Raw genomic sequence first — 19516 nt, forward strand, 5'->3', positions numbered from 1 at the left:
AAAATGAGGGTGAATCTCACTCTTTTCCATGTCCCCATTTCACCTGAAAACCAAAAGAAAATAAGAAATTGTATTTTGCATAAAGTCCATTAGAGCTACACGATTAATCGTTAAAAGATCGCGATCTCGATAAAGACACCCACGCGATTCTGCAATGTATATTCACGTTCAGTAGCGGATCCTGGCAAAGGCGATATAGGCAGGCGCCCAGGGCGGCAACGCTCTTTAGAGCAGCACTACAGGGTAGTGATCGATCGCCCCCGCCCCGAGCTCCCAAGATCGAGATGGGAGAGAGGTGCCCCAAATCATGCCACCCCACCCCCGCACAGAGCCCATAAGATCGCGATGGGGGAAAGGTGCCCCGAGTTGTTCCTGACAGGATACTCAGCCTAAAATGCTCTAAATGGTTAGGATTATAGATATTCATAATGCATTCTTACATTCTGAACAAACATAAGATAACCATAATCAACAGGTACACAGTGACACAGGATCGACTCAGCGGTCTTGAGTAAATAAGTATCAACCATGTGATTGCTGGGCAGATTTGACAAAGTCATTGATAATTTTGCATCATTGAAAACCAGGAGGGGAGGGTTACATTTGAAATTAGGAATTATGTGTAATAGCACAAGCAGCAATCTGTAAGTATTCTGCCATTTTCTTTATTTATTGACTCTATGATTTAATTGTGCAATTTAAGTTCTGTATATATAGTCTAATGTACATGCTAATAGAATTGGCTAAATATATATATATATATATCAAAATCATCAAAAGTCATCAATAGTCATCAAAACTATGGAATAACATAAATTGAACTATGGGAATTATGCTGTGAATAAAAATCCAAAATAAATCAAAACTATGTTATATTTTAGCATCTTCAAAGTAGTCACCCTTTGCCTAGAATTTGCAGACATGTACTCTTGACATTTTCTCAACCAACTTCTTGAGGTATCACCCTGGGATGCTTTTTAAACAGTATTGAAGGAGTTCCCATCTATGTTGGGCACTTATTGGCTGCTTTTCTTTATTATTTGGTCCAAGTCATCAATTTCAAAAACTTTTTTTTCATTTTTATTACATTTTAGTTTTATAAAGAAAAAATTAATATGGTGGCACAATTATATTTTTCAAACATTTAAGCATATGCCTTCAGATCAAAAGATTTTTAAGATCATGAGAAACATTTCAGTCAAGTGTTTCAAAACTTTTGACCGGTAGTGTGTGTGTGTGTGTGTGTGTGTGTGTGTGTGTGTGTATATATATATATATATATATATATATATATATATATATATATATATATATATATATATATATACGTATATATATATATATATATACGTATATAGTTCATTTCTATATTCACTCTAGTCTAGTTATACCCAAAAATGGAAATTCTCTCATCATTTACTCACCCTCATGCCATTCCAGAAACATGTCTTTCTTTCTTTTGCAGAACGCAAATTAAGATTTTTAGAAGAATATTTCACCTTTGTAGGTCCATACAATACAAGTGAATGTTGGCCAGAACTTTGAAGCTCCAAAAAGCACATAAAGTCAGCACAGAAGTAATCAATGTGACTCCAGTGGTTCAATCCATGTCTTCAGAAGTGATATGATAGATGTGGGTGAGAAACAGATCAATAATCCCTTTTTACTTTAAATCTCCACTTACACTCTCAGATCTGAAAGTGAAACTAAACAGGCATCACATGTGACTTTAAAATGTGAAAGTGGGGTTGGGAAGTTAATGGGAGTGCCACATCGGATCTCGCCTAAGCCACCAAGTAAGCCAGAACCGTTCCAGTGGCATGCATTTGTAAGGCGGTCAAATTTAAATTCAAAATTCATTTCAAGACGCGTTTTTAAATGTTGATAAACTTTATATGGCATCTACAAAACACAGCGCTCCTGCACGAGACGCTGAATAAACTAAAACGCAACAGCCAGAGACGTTTGTCCAGCACTGTGCTTTACAAACTGCAGGGTGCAGCCACGATTAGATAGGAGTGTGACATATTGCGCCTTTGGAGGGCACTTCGGGAAGGGGATGCCACTCGATGCAAAAGTAAGTTTATTTTTCCACAAAGTGCCCTTTTACAAGACATTTAGTGAAGTATACGTTCAAACTGTGATGCCCTCTATAGAGAGCCCATATTAAGAGCGTTGTCCTTTGTAGTGAGTAGGGCAAAGGGATGATCACTTTCGATTGGAATTCGCCCACTCTCTCTGTTCAGTTCAATATTGTAATAGCCACCGATGCTACAAAAATACCGGCATTACCAAAATCTGACTAAATTCACTTGCCGTGCGCTGTTTGATGAGAGCCGGCTGCTCTCAAACGCTCACATGCGTGTCTGTCCGTGCACTTGTGTCTTGTGATGAATGCAGCTCCTGCACGAGACTCATCTTTAGGTGATATTAATGTAAACACAGCTGTTAATGAATTACGAGAGTGTAAACAGACGGGATTAAATCTGCACTGTCTTGACGAGATATGAAAGCAAACACAGCCGTTAATGTATAAGCAGACGGGACAAATTCTTTAAAATGTTAGATCTGTGTGATGTCTAAATGTAAATAAGATGCATGCTGTCTGTTATAGGCATTCAGGCATTCATACTGCATCAAATCAGTATTAATGTAGATCTATCACACAGTAAAGAGTGTCAAGTACTTAAGTAGTTTCGTTTTGCATTAAATTACCTTTTTTATTTATTTATTTATTTATTTTACGTTTTATATTATATATTTTTTAAATGTTTAATTGCTACTGTTGCTAAAAAACTTAAAGCACTGTTTACACTGTTTGCAATAAGCAATGCTGTTTGGTTTATTATGTATTCGTTGCGCCCTCTTGTGGACGTAGGACATTTTAAATGTATATATTTGATTTACAACTTTAATGCATTTTTGCATAGATTGAAGCAGAAAAAGTAAATTATATGTTGCTTTGTTTAGTACCCTTATGTCCAGGTTTTGTAAATCAGTGAAATAAGCATTTTTCTTCAGAATTGTGATCTTTATTCTAAGTAAAACAATTGTGATTCTCAATTTATCCAGAATCATGCAGCTCTAAAGCCCATGAAAGTGTATTTTTTAATTTAAGACATGTTTTTTTTTTGTTTTTTTTTTAATTTACAAGTCAGTACATTTACTTTTAATGTTTGTTTTTTCATATTTCAGATTAATCTCAGTCATGTTTCTCATTAGATTATTATTGCTGTAACAAAGTAATTGTTAATGTATTACTGTAAAACAAATACTGTAATTTAATTGTTTTTTTCTCTTATTTCAATTAGAATGAATTAAAGAACAGCAAAAGCTACCATGGTTAATAAATGATTTACAATTTAAGTAAGAAATAATGCTTTTATTTGCATTACAGCCCTAAGCATGGGATCTTTTGCACTACGTTATGTGAATGTTGCAGGGTAGGGAGGGTCATGAAAGTAATGTTGGATCAGTAATGTTGGAAGTAATATTGGTTGCAACAGAAGTGTGTAATTTCTGCACCACTTCTTTCTTGACAAAAGGGTGAAATATGATAGTGGTTTGAGATTCACCCAAAAATAATGAGATATGAAAGGTATGAAAATGTTGTCAAGATTCTGAAACTTGTTTTTTAGGTTCAAACGTGCATATGGTTTAGGGCTAATATAGTGTCATCCAAAAGAAGGCGGAAAATCTCTTCAGTCAGATGCATTTTCACAGTGTACTGGTCAGACCTGTAGTCTAGCCATGTTCTCTCCTCATTATGAAGTTCCTGAATCTGGAAGTAGATAAACAGACAAAACTTTACTTTAAGTCTTATTGTAATCTTAGATAATATATGAGTTGAAGTTAGATCAAACCACTCATTTCATTTGCGCATTATAATAAAAGGCCAGTGCTTTTTATAGAGTACACACCAGTATATAGTCCACTCTGTCTCTCTTGGCATTCCAGTATTTGCACAATTTTTGAAGCATCTCTTTCATCTGTTGCTCACTTCGGTCTAAATAAAGAATTTTCTGTATGTTTTTTCTCACTGTTGCCTGCAAATAATTTAAGATTAACACACTAAAAAATGTACAAATATACTTTGCTTAATAACAGCTTTAAGTACTATCATCCCATGAAAACATTTTATCCTATAGATAAACACGATATGATTATAATTTCAAATGTTGATAATGGTTTATTTAGTTCTTTGTAAATGTAATTTATTTTACCTTCAAAAATGTGACTGAAATTTTCCTTGATTGCAGAACTGAGATCAGAGAATCATCATCTATATTCTGGGCAGATTGTTTTGTCCTTAAAAGATCACCCAAAACCTCATGAAGTACATCAGATGTTAACTGAAAGATCACCTACATTGTTCAACAAACAGGTTTGGATTAGAGTCTCTATTGTATTCTCATTTATTTAGGACAATATTACATTCATATATATATATATATATATATACTGTATGTCCTAAACAGTGTTGTGTAAGTTACCAAAAAATAATAATCCACTGCAAATTGCTAATTGCTTCTCTAAAAATTGTAATCAGATTACTTTAATAATTACTTTAAAAAGTATCCACATTACTTATTACTTTATTCTTAAATTACGTTCCGCTCAACAAATTCAAAATAATGTCTATATTTCTTTCTTGTTCATTGTTACACACAAATCATACACTCAGCACGTCACATTTCTCCTTCACAATGACTCGTTACGGGGCCATAATTCATGTATTCTACATAAATAATATATTAGAAATAAGCATAACCCTATAATGTATTTAAAAGTAATTAAATTAATTGAAAATCAGTAACTGTAATCTGATTACAAGAATTTAAAATGTAATTCAATACATTACTTTTTTTGACTAAAAAGTAATTAGAATAGAGTCATTTATTACTTTGTAATTGGATTACAACCAACACTGCATGGGATCAACTTACCTGCCTATAACGTTTGCGACTGTCATCATCTAATAGATAGCTTGGTGTTTCATAAGAATCGAGAGAATCATCATTTGCTTGGCCACATAGTATATCCATTGTAGCATCCACTAATCTGTACACAATACCGTCTTCATGGGGTGGTACCTTTATCTTTGGTGGCAGGACCGGCTGGGCAGGATGCCATTGCTCCAAGAGACATGGCATGAAATAACTTACCTCACTTTTTCTGATGTCCTAAATGTCAGAGAGAGGGAAAGAAAATTACATTTTCAGCGATTCAAATATCACATTTCTGTCAAGTTTATATTTAGCTTTAGTTATTTCATTCCTAAATGCAATCAAATTCAATTCAAAGACAATTTTTGTGAATTACAGTATCGATAGATTTATAATCATGCACTAATTTCATCCTTTGTCTTGGTATCTTTTGGGTGTCCTGGGTAGAGTGGACTACATCTTTCCCCAACTCTTGTGTCAGTTTAGCAACTGAATGATTGGATTCATTCACATGATCCATGTTTTCCCCATCAGAACGCTCATAGCCAATCTGTAAAAAGCAGACATTGTTTAGTGATGTTGATAAATTTGCGAGTCTACCATATGATAAACAGGATAGGGTATTGTTAAAGGAGTAATTTTTGCGACAGAAGTGTGTAATTTCTGCGCCACTAATGGCACCTATTGCAAAAAAATATTTAAATGTTTTTGAATGGTATCAAAATCCCATCAAAAGTATTGCGGTCACTGATCCAAAAATAATACGCGTGAATCAAAAAATAATAAGCGCAGATAAAAAAAATAATAAGCGCAAAAATAAATAAAATGCGCATATCAAAATAAGCGCAGATCAAAATAATGAGCAAAAATCAAAAAATAACAAGCATGAATCAAATATATATAAAGACATTTAAAATATGCTGCAAAAAACCCCCAGAAAAATTCAAGCATAGTCATTAGAATTACAAACAAAATCATGTTTTCCTTCAGGTTATATTATTGTTTTTTGTGCTCTCTGACAATTTTACTCATATTTTCATTTTTTGTACGCTTACGCTGTATTTTTCTTTGCTTTTGTTTCCAAGTTCTGCGCTTGATTTTCCAAAACTTGTGAGTAGAGTTTCATGTAAATCAGGGGGCGTTTTGTGTCCTTATTGGTCCACTAGTTCTTGATCGACAGCTCCTCCTCTAGCCAATCATTCGAAGAGGGGAGGTGACGTCACTCCAATGCAACTCCAACGGCTGCTGCTCAATATTATATTAATTGTGGTTGATAGATATGCTGCTTGTGTCTGTTTTGAGTATTTTCTGCTATGTGTTGTCCGAGTAGGCCATTACAATAGTCCGTTAACATGTATCGAGTCAGCTGAATTTAGTTAGCAGAGTTTTAGTTTAGGCATTATTTAAGACTTCCTTGTTTGTAGGTTATTGACTGCATATCTAAAAAAAAAACAAAACAAAAAAACAAAAAACAAAAAAACAAGGCTGGGTTGGTGTGGATGTTTGATGCATGTTTTTATTAGCTGAACCAATGTAGTCGCGAGTTCAGAACCCAACTTGATCTGCTTTTCCATGAAATAAAATCCAGATCCCGACACCAAGGCCTATTACAATACTGATGAATATAGAAATGCTTACACATCATTTGACATTTGTTTGTAATTATATCAAAAATCTAAAAGGTGTGCATTACTGCTGACACCTACATGCACACTTTGGAGTTGGTTGTATGTGAAGTAATTTGTTTCAAATATTATTGAAGTTGTATACTCTATGTTATGGACATGTTTGTAAATGTTTTGGATATGTATGCTCCAATGTTGCCTGTATCTTTAGAGATGGTCCCTAAATTTGCGACTATTTGTGATTAAAGAACGTCCAATGTCAAGCCAACTTTATTGCATTATTTATTGATGTGGTGACGCTTGGTCACCTGATTCTGATTTCGATGCAGTATCGTGGAAAAATAAACTACATGTAACAGTGCCAACGATGCCAATGTAGGATCAGTACATAACGGCACATTCAGCAACATGGAAAAGCAGATCAAGTTGGGTTCTGAACTTGCGACTACATTGGTACAGCTAGTAAAAACATGCATCAAACAGCCTTGTTTTTTTAGATATGCAGCCAATAACCTACAAACAAGGAAGTCTTAAATAATAACTAAAGACTCTGCTAACTAAATTCAGCTGTCTCGATACATGTGTTAACGGACAATGATAACGGCCTACTCGGACAACACATTGGTTCCTAGAGCTGGCAGAAAATACTCAAAACAGACACAAGCAGCGTATATATCAACCACAAATAATATAATATTGAGCAGCAGCGGTCGGAGTTGCGTTGGAGTGACGTCACCTCCCCTCTTCGAATGACTGGCTACAGGAGGAGCTGTCGATCAAGAACTAGTGGACCAAGGGGGACGCAAAACGCCCCCTGATTAAATAAAACTCTACTCACAAGTTTTGGAAAACCAAGCGCAGAACTTGGAAACAAAAGCAAAGAAAAATACAGCGTAAGCATACAAAAAATGAAAATATGAGCAAAATTGTCAGAAAGCACAAAAAAACAGTAATATAACCAAGGACATTTTTTATTCATGCTTGTTAATTTTTGATCTGTGCTAATTATTTTGACCTGCACTTATTATTTTGATCTGTGATTTTTATTTATTTTTGTGCTTATTATTTATTTATTTGCGCTTATTATTTTTTTATTCACACTTATTATTTTTATTCACGCTTATTATTTTTGGATCAGTGACCGCAATACTTTTGACGGGATTTTGATCCCATAATTTTCCCCGTCACCTAGTTAGGACAAACAGTTTTCCCACCCCAAACTTACAGCATTTGTAGGGCCAATGTTATTATGCCCAGTTGGATTACTCCAACAAACAGATTGCATTTCCATTTGGTGCTACTAATGGCACAGAAATTTCACTCTTAAAGGAACAGTTCACCCCAAAATGAAAAAAAGTCAATATGTACACACCCTAATGTCACTCCAAGCACATATGACTTTCTTAGTGACTCCCATTTGTCAAGAACGAAAAAGGACAAAAATCACCATAAAACCACAGTAAAAGTAATAAACCCATTTAATCCCATTTTTTCCCCCAGCTAAGTGGTCACATGTATTTCATTCCTTGGATAGCCCAAATGAAAGAAATGGTATGCCTTTTCTAATTAAATAATACATTTTTAAAGTTAGTGAAAGGATGACATTTATTCCTGGTCACACATGAAACCGTGTCACCGGTGGGGAAATACAGAGTAAGTGTGATACAGTCATTTTACTCAGTTGCTCAATACAACTCAACAGAAAATTGCAAACAATAAAGTAACATAATTTATTTATTTATTTTACTATCAAGCAATTGTGGAAGAAAAGTGAATTACAAACCAAGAATAACTGCATATTTATTTGTACATTATTTTATTTATTGTAATAATACTTTGAAATGTGCAATTTTATAATGGGAGTCAATCACTCGCCTATTCAAAAATGGCAAGTAAACCCTGTGAAGGCATTTTTATTTTTAAATATACCTTTGTTCCTAAATGTACCTTATGTTCCATGGAAGAAAAAAAGTCATATGGGTTAGGAGCAACATTAGAGTGAGTTAATAATGTTTTGGGGGGTGAACTATTCCTATAAAACTGAAGTGTGTAATTTCTGCGCCACTGATCAGAATAGCAAAAATAAATATTGTCAAATAGCTGTTCAAATTCGTGCCCCATCTGTTGTCTGCTGTCAGGCTGAATGGGTCACTCAAAACAAAGTTTTTTCAACTTTTATATAGCGTAACAGAGAAACAGTGTTTACAGTTTTCTACTAAATTACCCATTGAATGACTTACTGTAAATATAGTTGTCTCTGCATATTAAGATGGGATACGAGAAAGTATTTTAACACCAAAAAAGTTACACACCTCAGCTTTAATGCTTAATACCCTTTGTGAGCATGACTTACTTTTGGTGAAGGCATTTCTAAAAGATGAGAAAGGTCTCTTGCTCCATCTAACATATCTCCATATGGTTCGTTTTGAAGTGAGTTTTTTGGCATTTTGGAATCATCTCTTGGTGGACACTGAAAATTTTTATGTCCGCCTTGTCCACCTGTTGATGATGTGTCTTTCTGTTGCCTGTCTTTCTGTGCGCTAGGTGGCTCCTCATCTGAGAAGGGATCTTCATCCACCCCAGTCTTTATACCATGTTCTCTGTGTATGTGAGAGATGTCATCGGCTCTGACCAGCACACCATGGCTCTTATCACAGCAAAAATACTTCACACCTCTGAAGGTTCCATTATGGTTTCCGTTAGGAGTGTCCAATGCCACACCTGCCCAAAAGCCATCTGCAAATGCAGTGAGCCCTTTATATTTCAGCACACCAGGTCTGGAATTACACACAAGAACTCTGTCTCCAAACTGAAAGGAGGACAAAGTATCCGAGATTTCATTTCTATCTTCAGGAAGTGAGCAATGGCTTTCCATGTCCTCATATATGCTCGGAGTTAGGGGGAGGGTTTTACAACAATCTCCATTAGTGTCATCATTGTTTTCTTTCTTTGGCCTAAGACTATTAGAGGCTAGACTTTGAGACTCTCTTCTCCTCTGAGATAGGTCCACGGGGAGAGGTGGGATGTTCTCGCTGTTAATGGAGAGATCTTCCACACAATCAGGTGGAGCTGGCTGTTCCTCCTCACTGGTCCATGTAATTATCTCAAAGGCAGGAGGGGGAGGAGGATAACTGAAGCTGTCTAGTCCTGATCCGGCCCCTCCTTTAACCGAAGGAGGAAGTTCTGCACTACTGTATGACAAGACCTCATCTACAGGAGAGAGAATCTCTGAGAGGGTAGACTCTACAGTAGTTTGCCTTTCATAATATGGCGAGGTATTGCATCCTTCAGCAGGTTTATTGTTCAAATAAAGCTGATGCTGAAAATTGTCTGGAACCACAGTGAACTTTTCTGCGAAGACTAAAGAGCAAGTGCTTGCTTCAGACTTCTCCTCATTGAGACAGTCTCGCTCTTCTTCAGACCAAGCGAGTGCCTCACTGTGAAACGAAATTGCCTCTGACTTTTCATCTGTCTCAGACAGACTGCCATCACAAGACAGACTATCCTGAGTCTGTCTTAAATCAGCACTTACTGCTTCCAGAATCAAGCTTTCAATAAGCGGATTGTCTGTGACGGTCTCATTTAAACTTGTCTGAGTTTTTTGTTCAGGAAACTCATGGTCTATACAAATTTGATCAGTTTTAGGGTATGAAATCGATGATTTCCATGCCCCCCGAGCATTCTTGTCACAGAAGTTGTTGTTCAAAGAGAGCATATTTTGCAATCTCTGATTGTTCTGCACATTAAGAGGGGTGATTTCTGGTTTGGGACTGCCATGAACTACACTTGCCTTCTTTACATTCTCTTGCTCTTTGGGTTTAAAACGGCCACTCTTGGAGTCAAATAGCAGATCCTCTTTTGTGTCAGATGACAAATTAGACTCTATAGGGGTCTTTTCTGAATCTGGATCAAACTCATGGCTGAGTGTTAATTGTTGTACATTTAATAGTGGCTTCAGGGGTCCTTCAGCTGGGTGTTGTAGTATTTCTCCATTGCAGGCTTCATTACTCTTGGGTGTGCAGACGTCCTCATAAAACCCTTGTACCTTCTTATGAGTCTCTAGTTCTGAAAGCAAAAACCATTGGCAGTAATTTAAATGATTTAATGAATTTATATTGTTGATATGAAATAAACTGAGGTGCATATTAGTTTTTCTTAAAGTAAGACAGAAGTCACATATTCACCATTGTCAAAAATCCTTAAAGGAATGTTCCAAGTTCAAAAAGATAAGCTCATTGACAGCATTCGATCAGCATAATGTTGATTATCATGTATAAAAAAAGCAAAAATCACAGTTACAGTAACGCCCTTACAATAAAAGTGAATGGGGCCTGTCCATAAACATTAAAATACACACTGTTTCATAAGTATAGCCGTAAGACGTAAACATTTAACGTTTATGGACTGGCCCCATGCACTTCAATTTTAAGTGCCTTATCATAACTGATTTTTTTTTTTTTTTTTTTTTATTTATTTTTTTTTTATAAACAAGGTACGATTCAAAAGGATTTTTTATAACTTGAACTTGTATTGAACCCGGAACATTCCTTTAAGGAATGAAACTTCTACAATATTTTGGAACCAATCCTAATTGGATCAAACATGAATCATTGAATAATTCAACTTGAAATTCTTATTTTTCTGTTAATTATTTTCAGATTTACAGTGTGTTCAGTAGGATCTTATTTGATTCTTAGAGGACAGCATGGCTATGCTGGTCCACCAGCTAGACCAGTAACAAACCAGTGCTAACCAACCTGAACCAGCATGGAAATTCATTGCAATTTCCTCATGGCATTCCACAAGAACTTTTTAACAAGGGCTGCTTATGTGAACTGTTTTCCAGTTTTGATTTTTTGTGTTGTTTATGTGCAGGCATATGCTATAAATTCCAAAATAAATCAGAATGGGCATTGAGTTATTCTGCCAAGAGAGAGTGAGAGAGTCAGCAAAAACTAGACCGATTGTAAATCAGCATTTAAAATGAATGACAGTCCACTCAATAATAAAAGCAAGACGATTGTATTGAGAAATTCTGTGAAAAGGTAAAATCAGATTATGCTGTATGAAGCCTGATTGCTTTGTTTGACTGTCTAAAATTAAGACTAAACTTTCAAAGCCTGAGAGCTGTTTATTTCCTGATAGTCAAATGTTCAGTGCTAAGGGCAAAAATATACACACACTCACTGAGCACTTTATTATATATTTCCCAACGTGGTCTTCTGCTGTTGTAGCCCATCCGCCAAGGTTCGAAATGTTGTGCATTCTGAGACACTATTCTGCTCACAACAATTGTACAGAGTGGTTATCTGAGTTACTGTAGCCTTTGTCATCTCAAACCAGTCTGGCCATTCTCCGTTGACCTCTCATCAACAAGCCGTTTCTGTCCGCAGAACTGCCGCTCACTGGATGTTTTTTGTTTTTGGCACAATTCTGAGTAAACTCTAGAGACTGTTGTGCGTGAAAATCCCAGGAGATCAACAGTTATAGAAATACTCAAACCAGCACGTATGGCACCAACAATCATGCCACGGTCGAAATCACTAAGATCAAAATTTTCCCCATTCTGATGGTTGATGTGAACATTAACTGAAGCCCCTGACCTGTATCTGCATGATTTTATGCATTGCACTGCTATCACACGATTGGCTGGTTAGATAATCACATGAATAAGTATGTGTGCAGGTGTTCCTAATAAAGTGCTAAGTGAGTGTATATCGATAGCAATGAGAAAGATACACATATATCCAGATGTGTTCATGTAAACCTCTCAATACAAAAACACAAACCTCATAACCTACCATCACTTTTAGATCCTGATTTCAAAGTCTTCACAGAGTCTTGCTGGCATGGAGTGTTCCCACTGTCCGTCTTGGCTGTTCTCTCTGGACTTATAAGGCGAATAGGAGCTTGGTTCTGCCGGCTGTACCTGTGAGAGCAACTGGCTGTAAGGTGATTCGATTCTGAGATTTGTAGAATGTGCTGCTCAGCTGGTATGAGTTCTGCTTGGTTCCTCTTACTTCCTAAACTCCACACTTCATCTGATGAAAACAGCCTCCTCAAACCTGCTTTACTCAATAAGCTGAAAGAAAAAGATAGGGTAACACTTTACAATAAGGTTTCATTCATTAACATTAGTTAATGCATTAGGTATCATGAACAAACAATTAACAATATATTTTTTACATTATTTGTTAATCTTTGTTAATGTTAGTTAATAAAAATACTATTGTTCAGTGTTAGTTTTAGTTAGTTCATAATGCATTAACTAATGATAACAACTTCCGATTTTAAAAAATGTATTACTATATGTTGAACTTAACATTAATAAATACTGTAAAATGGTTGTTCATTGTTAGTTCATGTTAACTAATGTTGTTTACTAATTTTAACAAATGGATCCTTATTGTAAAGTGTTACCAAATAAAGAAAAAAAGCAACTTAGACCTTGTCCACACGTTTCAGATATTTCTGAAAACACAGTTTTTGCCCTCCATTTAAAAAAAGATCAAAAATCCTTCCCACACCAACAGCATTTTAGGTAATCTCTGTCCATATGACAATGCAAAAATACTTTAAAATGCTCGCACAACCATGCCAGGCCAGGAGTTGGTGATACTGTGCCGTAAAGCTTTTATGTCAAACACCACAGAAAAACACTATGGGCATGCGTACTGAAGTTCCATTTTCCTGGCCAGAGAAGCTTACTTATAATTAACAGATGCAGTTTATGCATAGGCATCCGTATAGCAATGTAATGAGTAAGCAATTGAAGGCTGACTTGTAAACACGCCAGCAAACCTATGAAAGCTGGCCAAAAAAAAAAAAAAAAAAACTGCTTTCCGCCATCACTATCAAATTCCTGCCTGTTAAATTACAGATTACCTCATGCATCACAAAAAACTTTGTTTTGAAAAGTCTTCACTTTGGAAGGCATTTTCAAAAATCTCAGTTTACAGTGACCTAAAAGGGCATTTACGTGTGGATAGAAGGTAAAACCCAGAGAAGACTCTACATCAGAAATATAATATTTGTGTGGATAGCACCATACAGTGCATTCAGGGTATATATTTATCAGTATTTGTGTTCCCTGAGATTCGAACTTGTGATCTTGGTGTTGCTAGCACCACACTCTACCAGTTGAGCTACAGGAACACAAAAGCCAAGTTTACGCTCATAATGTGTCTCAGATATGAGGAAGAGTCAGAAATCAAAGGGGGGCTTGGGGGCAAAAATACCATAAAAAATGACAAAAATGCCCCTGAAATTCAAAATTTGGGGGCAAAAAATCCCCCCATAATGAATTTATCGGTTTTTTTATTTGTAACATCTGATATAGTTATTTATATTCTACTTCAGTTCTAGTTATACATATTTTGGCATAAAATAAGAGTTGATTGTGATAATAAATTAAAGAACTTTAATTAATGAATTGATTTAATTGATGTACTGCATTTGGATGAGACACAGTTTGTTTTAGATGGTTAGAAAAAAAATATGACCTCAAAAAACAATGCTGTATATTGTACACACTCTCACAGATTTAATGTCTGCACATGCAATTAGGAGAGAGCATAAAAAGTGCTCGTGTTAGAGAGAGAGAGAGAGAGAGAGAGAGAGAGACAAATTCTGTCCACCTACCCTGATCTGTTCATGACTGGCATACTGCCATGACAAGAGGCTCGGTTGTAAGCAAGCAGCCAGAGGAAAAGTAGCCTCTCCTCCTTCGATCCCCTGTGAGATACTGCTGCCACTGGCCAGATATCATGTCAACATGCAGTGCCAGCCAAGCCAATGCGAGAGCAGTCATCTTGCATCGCTGTCTACAGCTATGCCCTCTTTTTTATTCTCGTTAACTTCCTTCTGCCTGCTTCACTCTCTCTCTCACTCATCCAATAACTCTCTCCTCCCATCCAGCCCCCACGCCCCCCCCACCTCCACCCCCACCACCATTCCTCTCACTCTATCTAGCTCCCCGACTTCCTTCCAATTCTCTCTCTCAAAAGGTAATTACTGTGAGTGCTGTTTTGTAACCAAGACAGATACAGTAAATCCTGCAGATAACAAGCATGTGATGTGCACACACTTCTGCCCTGTTTTCTCCTCTGCTATGTGTCATACAGTACAGATTTAGATTTGGTTGACAGTAAGTGGTGCACTGCAGTATTTTCTCTTTAAGAAAGCCTAGAGGTGGTTCTCTAAATAAATAAGTCAATGCCTCTACTTACTGTATTTCTGATCTAAAAATCCCCAACATCTGTGCTAGTATATAATAATAGATAATAGAATAACACTTGCCTTCCTTCCTCTTTGGATGTTTTATCTGTGCCTCTTGCGTCTGACATAATCCCATGATGTATAACACCCTCTTCCTCCTGAAAAACATAAGCATACACATTTTTATTCAATGCTTAATGTGTCATCTGTGCATTTTGGTCATTATCACATGCTTTTGCTCTCCTGTCCATTCCTTCACTTCATTAGACTGATGACATGTAGGCACTGTGCATCCTAATATTAATTTAAGTCATCATAAAAACAAAATTGGCCCTATTTACTTCCTTATTGCATGCTCCTGGTCTTATTGTGAATGATTTGTCAGTGCACGTTATTCCATAGGAATAAAATGTTTGTGTTATGTCTTTTATTAAAATGTAATAACTTGATTCACCTCTGAAACGATTTTCCTTTTTGAGCTGACATCCCCAATCCCTCTAACTTTTTCAACCCCTCCTGCCACTTGTCTTATAGAGTCCTTTTTTCACATTCAGGTCTGGCTGGAACACCTACTTTTCCACAATCCAGTTCATTCTTGATGGACAAAATCAAGTCCTGACCTGCATATCTTGTTTCACACTAAAATACCTCACATTACGGAAGTACAGTAAATGAGTTGCAAATGCTGTTTCGTGTCATGTTTGAGATTCTGATATCAGTTTAGTATCATTGAAGAGAGAGGAGAGATTTCTGAATTGTGGATACCATAGTCTGGGCTGTGTTCTCTGGTCTGGTATCCTGGTTTTTCTTTGGCAGAGTCTGCTTTTGCAACACTAGTCTAAAGTGAACAGCTGATTGCTTGATATCAAGAATGTCTCTCTGATGGTGGAGTAGCAACCGTCTCTGCTGCCGACCTGATCTGTATATGTTACGCCATTGGTGGATCTCTGCCTGCAATCAACAAATATTAAATATATACTGTACAGTATATATATATATATATATATATATATATATATATATATATATATATATATATATATATATATACACACACACACACACACACACACACACACACACATATATGTACACACACTACCGGTCAAAAGTTTTGAAACACTTGACAGAAATGTTTCTCATGATCTTAAAAATCTTTTGATCTGATTTGATCTTAAGGTATGCTTAAATGTTTGAAATTGGTTTTGTAGACAAAAATATAATTGTCAACATATTTATTTATTTCATTATAAAACAAATGTATTTAAAAAAAAAGTTTTTGAAATTGATGACTTGGACCAAATAATAAAGAAAAGCAGCCAATAAGTGCCCAGCACATAGATGGGAACTCCTTCAATACTGTTTAAAAATCATCCCAGGGTGATACCTCAAGAAGCTGGTTGAGAAAATGTCAAGAGTACATGTCTGCAAATTCTAGGCAAAGGGTGACTACTTTGAAGATGCTAAAATATAACACAGTTTTGATTTATTTTGGATTTTTATTCATAGCATAATTCCCATAGTTCAGTTTATGTTATTCCATAGTTTTGATGACTATTGATGACTTTTGATGATTTTGATATATATGTGTATATATATATATATATATATATATATATATATATATATATATATATATATATATATATATATATATATATATATATATATAAATAAGAGTTTTGTCCAAGACCAATACCAATAACCATACCGATATTTTGTAACTTACCATATTTTGGCTTAAGAAATTTACAAAGAGGTAAAAAAAATATTTCACTATTCTAACAATAAATAATTTCCATTGAACACTGGATCAGTTAAACACATCACAGGCCAACATTTTAAAAACAGCCACAGTGAAAGATACATACAAGATAAAAATGACTAAATATGACAACATGATGATAGATTTGAAAAAAAAAAAAAAGTTATTTTGTACTTCTAAAATATTTTTGCACTTCTGGATTTGCAGTTTAAAAGACAGCCTTTTAAGGTTTATTATTTCAATCTTAATTCAATCAATCATGCAGAATTAATAGATATCATACTGATATCTCAGAAGTCAAAGTCTGCTGGTTTCAAAGCTATTTTTTTGTCTCGTCATTTTTTTTCCTCATCATGTAGCCAATGGTAAATGATGCTTTCACAAATGTCATGTCCATTTATGCCGGGGTTTTTTTCAGCATTACAAATTAAATATTATGTTCTTAGGAGTTCCAACCCTTTCACATAGTGTGGCTATTATTATTTTGGATTGTGCATTTGAAATTCACAGTTTTTACAAAGTGTGTAACTAATTAATTATAAATAAACCATAGTTTTTATCGTTTTATATTAGCGTTTCATGCTTATTACAGATATGCCGATGGTTTTAATTTGGTTAATAATTGGCAGTGAAATATCAGCAGCCGATACATTGGTGTATTCCTAATATACAGTATTAATATAACAAAACTGCATGCATAATAGTTATAAAATTAAGAAAACATTGTTTGAAGGTGAAGTATAGCATGCCACACTACAGGACAATATTGTCACTGCTTAATATTTTATGTTAATTACCCATTTACAGAGCAGCAATTGCCTCAGGAGTTCCACATTTTTTTTTCACAAAGTCACCTGCTCTTGTCGGAATCTGTGAACTACTTCCTCCTGCTTCTGTTTGAGTTCAGCCATTAAGGCATGCACATCATCTTGTGCTGTTTGTTGACTGATGAAAACATAATGTTACAGATCAGTGATATGACATTTAGCAGCAACAATATCAACAAAAATTATGCATGATTCAAAGAAACATCCTTATAAGAGATATTTGTATGTTGCTATTGTGGACCAAAAACATGAATGAGTGATAAAACAATAGTTGAATAAATAAACCACATCAATCATGAAGTTATGAGGACGTTATACCACTCACCTTTTGTAATGCTTTATCCATTCAAGCTCAGCTTGCGTCTTCTCCCAGAGTGCTTTCTCTCTGAGCCTAAAGAGGGCGCTATACTGGTGTGCCCTTAGCTCCTCTTCCCTTAGAAACTGCTGGCTTCGGGCCAAAGAGATGTGGCCATGGAGCTGCTGGCTATACAGCTCACTCAGGTCACTCCACTACAAATCCCATAAATACAGGAGCAAGACTTAAATGTACGTTCAGTACTTTGACATACACTTGCTTCATCAGTTGTCACATATTCCCTGTTTTTGTGTTGACTTTTATTTTGAAATTCTTGTTTAGTTCCTGTTTCCTGTTAGTTTGTAGTCCTTTTGTAGTTTCATTTTATGATTGGTTTTCCCCTGATTGTTTCCACAGGTGTTCCTCCTTGCCTTGTTTGCCCCCATGTATTTAAGCCCTTATTTTCCCCTAGTTTCTTTGTCAGTCTTCACATGTGTTGTCTTGTTCTTGGTTTCCTGTGTTTTTGTTTCATTCTATTCTGAGTTACTTTGTTTATTTTTGGTTTCCATTAAAAGCTGCATTTAGATACTCATTCCACGTCTGCCTCGTTACATCAGTGCTCTAGTGATTTGCAATTTGTAGCTCTGGTACAGACAGATGCTAGCATCTCAACAAACTAACAATGTAAGTTAAAACAAGGGAAAAATGGATACATCAAAGTCTTTCTAACAAGTCAGTCCTCTGTCAGCCATCTTTGGAATGCTCTCGGGAGGCTATTTCCAGTCATGACAGTGCAGCTCCTATCTACTTGAATGGAGAAAGACCAAAATCTCAAATACGGTTGGTCAAGATTGCGATCAAAGAACATATTTCAAATCAGCAATAAAATCTGACAATACTGGAATCATACATTTTGATTAATAACCTTATATTATGCTATAAAATGACATTTTCCCCAGCTTGTATAGCTAATGCGCATGTGCGTTCTAGAATTGATTGACAGGTGATGTCTGTATCTATAAGGTGATTGGTTCTTTAACTGTAAGGTGGGACTTCCTTTCTACATACATTGATGGTTGGGCGCTTAGAGCTGCTTGGTTGAGCGTTCCAATTTCTCCCATTAATTTGAATAGAAGTGGCCCGTCTCTGCTAAATCTCTGATTACATACAATAATGTAAACATTATACATTAATGAATACATTCATCCATGTATTATGAAAACATTCAGTTAAAGACCCCATGAAATCAAAATTTGAATTTTGCTGCTTTTATTCCATGTCTGTTAGCGTTGAGGCCATCAATCCGCTTAAGGTCATCAATACCCCTAAAAGTTGACAAAATTAACTTTTAGCAGATTAAAATTGACAGTATTTCTCTTCTGAGAAAATATATCAAAAATATTGCTGATTAATCTTGAACTGGCAGCAAACCATGGTCCACAGCTATAAAGTAAACAAAAGATTTTGGGGTATTTTAAAATTACGAGACTTTGATATGTCCTACCCCAATACAGTAAATGGCCAAAAGATATGTGGACACCCTCTTCTAATTAACAGGTTTGGCTATTTCAGTAGTCCCAGTGAAGACAAATCTTAATGCTGCAAAATACAATGACATTTTAGAAAATGTTGTGCTTCCAAAGTGGTAGCACAAGTTTGGGGAGGGCCCTTTTCTGCCCCAGCATGACAATTCCCCTGTGCGCAAAGAGAGGCCCATAGTAAATTGATTTACTGAGTCTGGTGTGGAAGAACTTTGTCCTGAACCCCATTGAAAATCTCTGGTGTGGTGTTTGAGTGTACACACCATTTAGGCCATGTAGTGTTTGTCAACACAGGAAAGA

General features: G+C 35.7%; 2 protein-coding genes across 2 annotated transcripts in view; one reads left to right on the plus strand and one right to left on the minus strand.

The window, feature by feature from the left end:
- Window positions 1–1430: 1430 nt before the first annotated feature.
- The window catches only part of LOC127417703 (G-protein-signaling modulator 1-like), a 33590-nt gene continuing 15504 nt past the window's right edge, over window positions 1431–19516 (plus strand). Inside the window, exons 1-3 of the transcript XR_007893318.1 lie at window positions 1431–2077; window positions 4260–4384; window positions 9116–9251. The gene's annotated coding sequence lies outside the window, so the exon portion shown is untranslated. Of the gene's footprint in view, window positions 2078–4259; window positions 4385–9115 lie in introns of the transcript that reaches the window.
- LOC127417594 (centrosome-associated protein 350) lies at window positions 3342–15166 on the minus strand. The gene is made up of 8 exons (XM_051657629.1): window positions 14213–15166; window positions 12373–12653; window positions 8925–10636; window positions 5323–5496; window positions 4947–5183; window positions 4224–4364; window positions 3921–4046; window positions 3342–3781 (listed from the first exon to the last, which is right to left on the minus strand). The coding sequence occupies exons 1-8, from the start codon at window positions 14233–14235 to the stop codon at window positions 3641–3643; spliced, it is 2835 nt and encodes a 944-aa protein (XP_051513589.1). The 5' UTR covers window positions 14236–15166; the 3' UTR covers window positions 3342–3640.

Source organism: Myxocyprinus asiaticus, chromosome 3, assembly GCF_019703515.2.
Source record: "Myxocyprinus asiaticus isolate MX2 ecotype Aquarium Trade chromosome 3, UBuf_Myxa_2, whole genome shotgun sequence".
NCBI classification, from domain to species: Eukaryota; Metazoa; Chordata; class Actinopteri; order Cypriniformes; family Catostomidae; genus Myxocyprinus; species Myxocyprinus asiaticus.

Coding starts and splice junctions, on each gene's coding strand:
- LOC127417594 (XM_051657629.1), bottom strand. CDS start 14,235: ATGCCAGTCATGAACAGATCAGG. Junction 5,497..8,924: donor TAGAAATGCCTTCACCAAAA/GTAAGTCATGCT, acceptor TGCTTTTTACAG/ATTGGCTATGAGCGTTCTGA. Junction 4,047..4,223: donor TTTCAGTCACATTTTTGAAG/GTAAAATAAATT, acceptor AATTATTTGCAG/GCAACAGTGAGAAAAAACAT.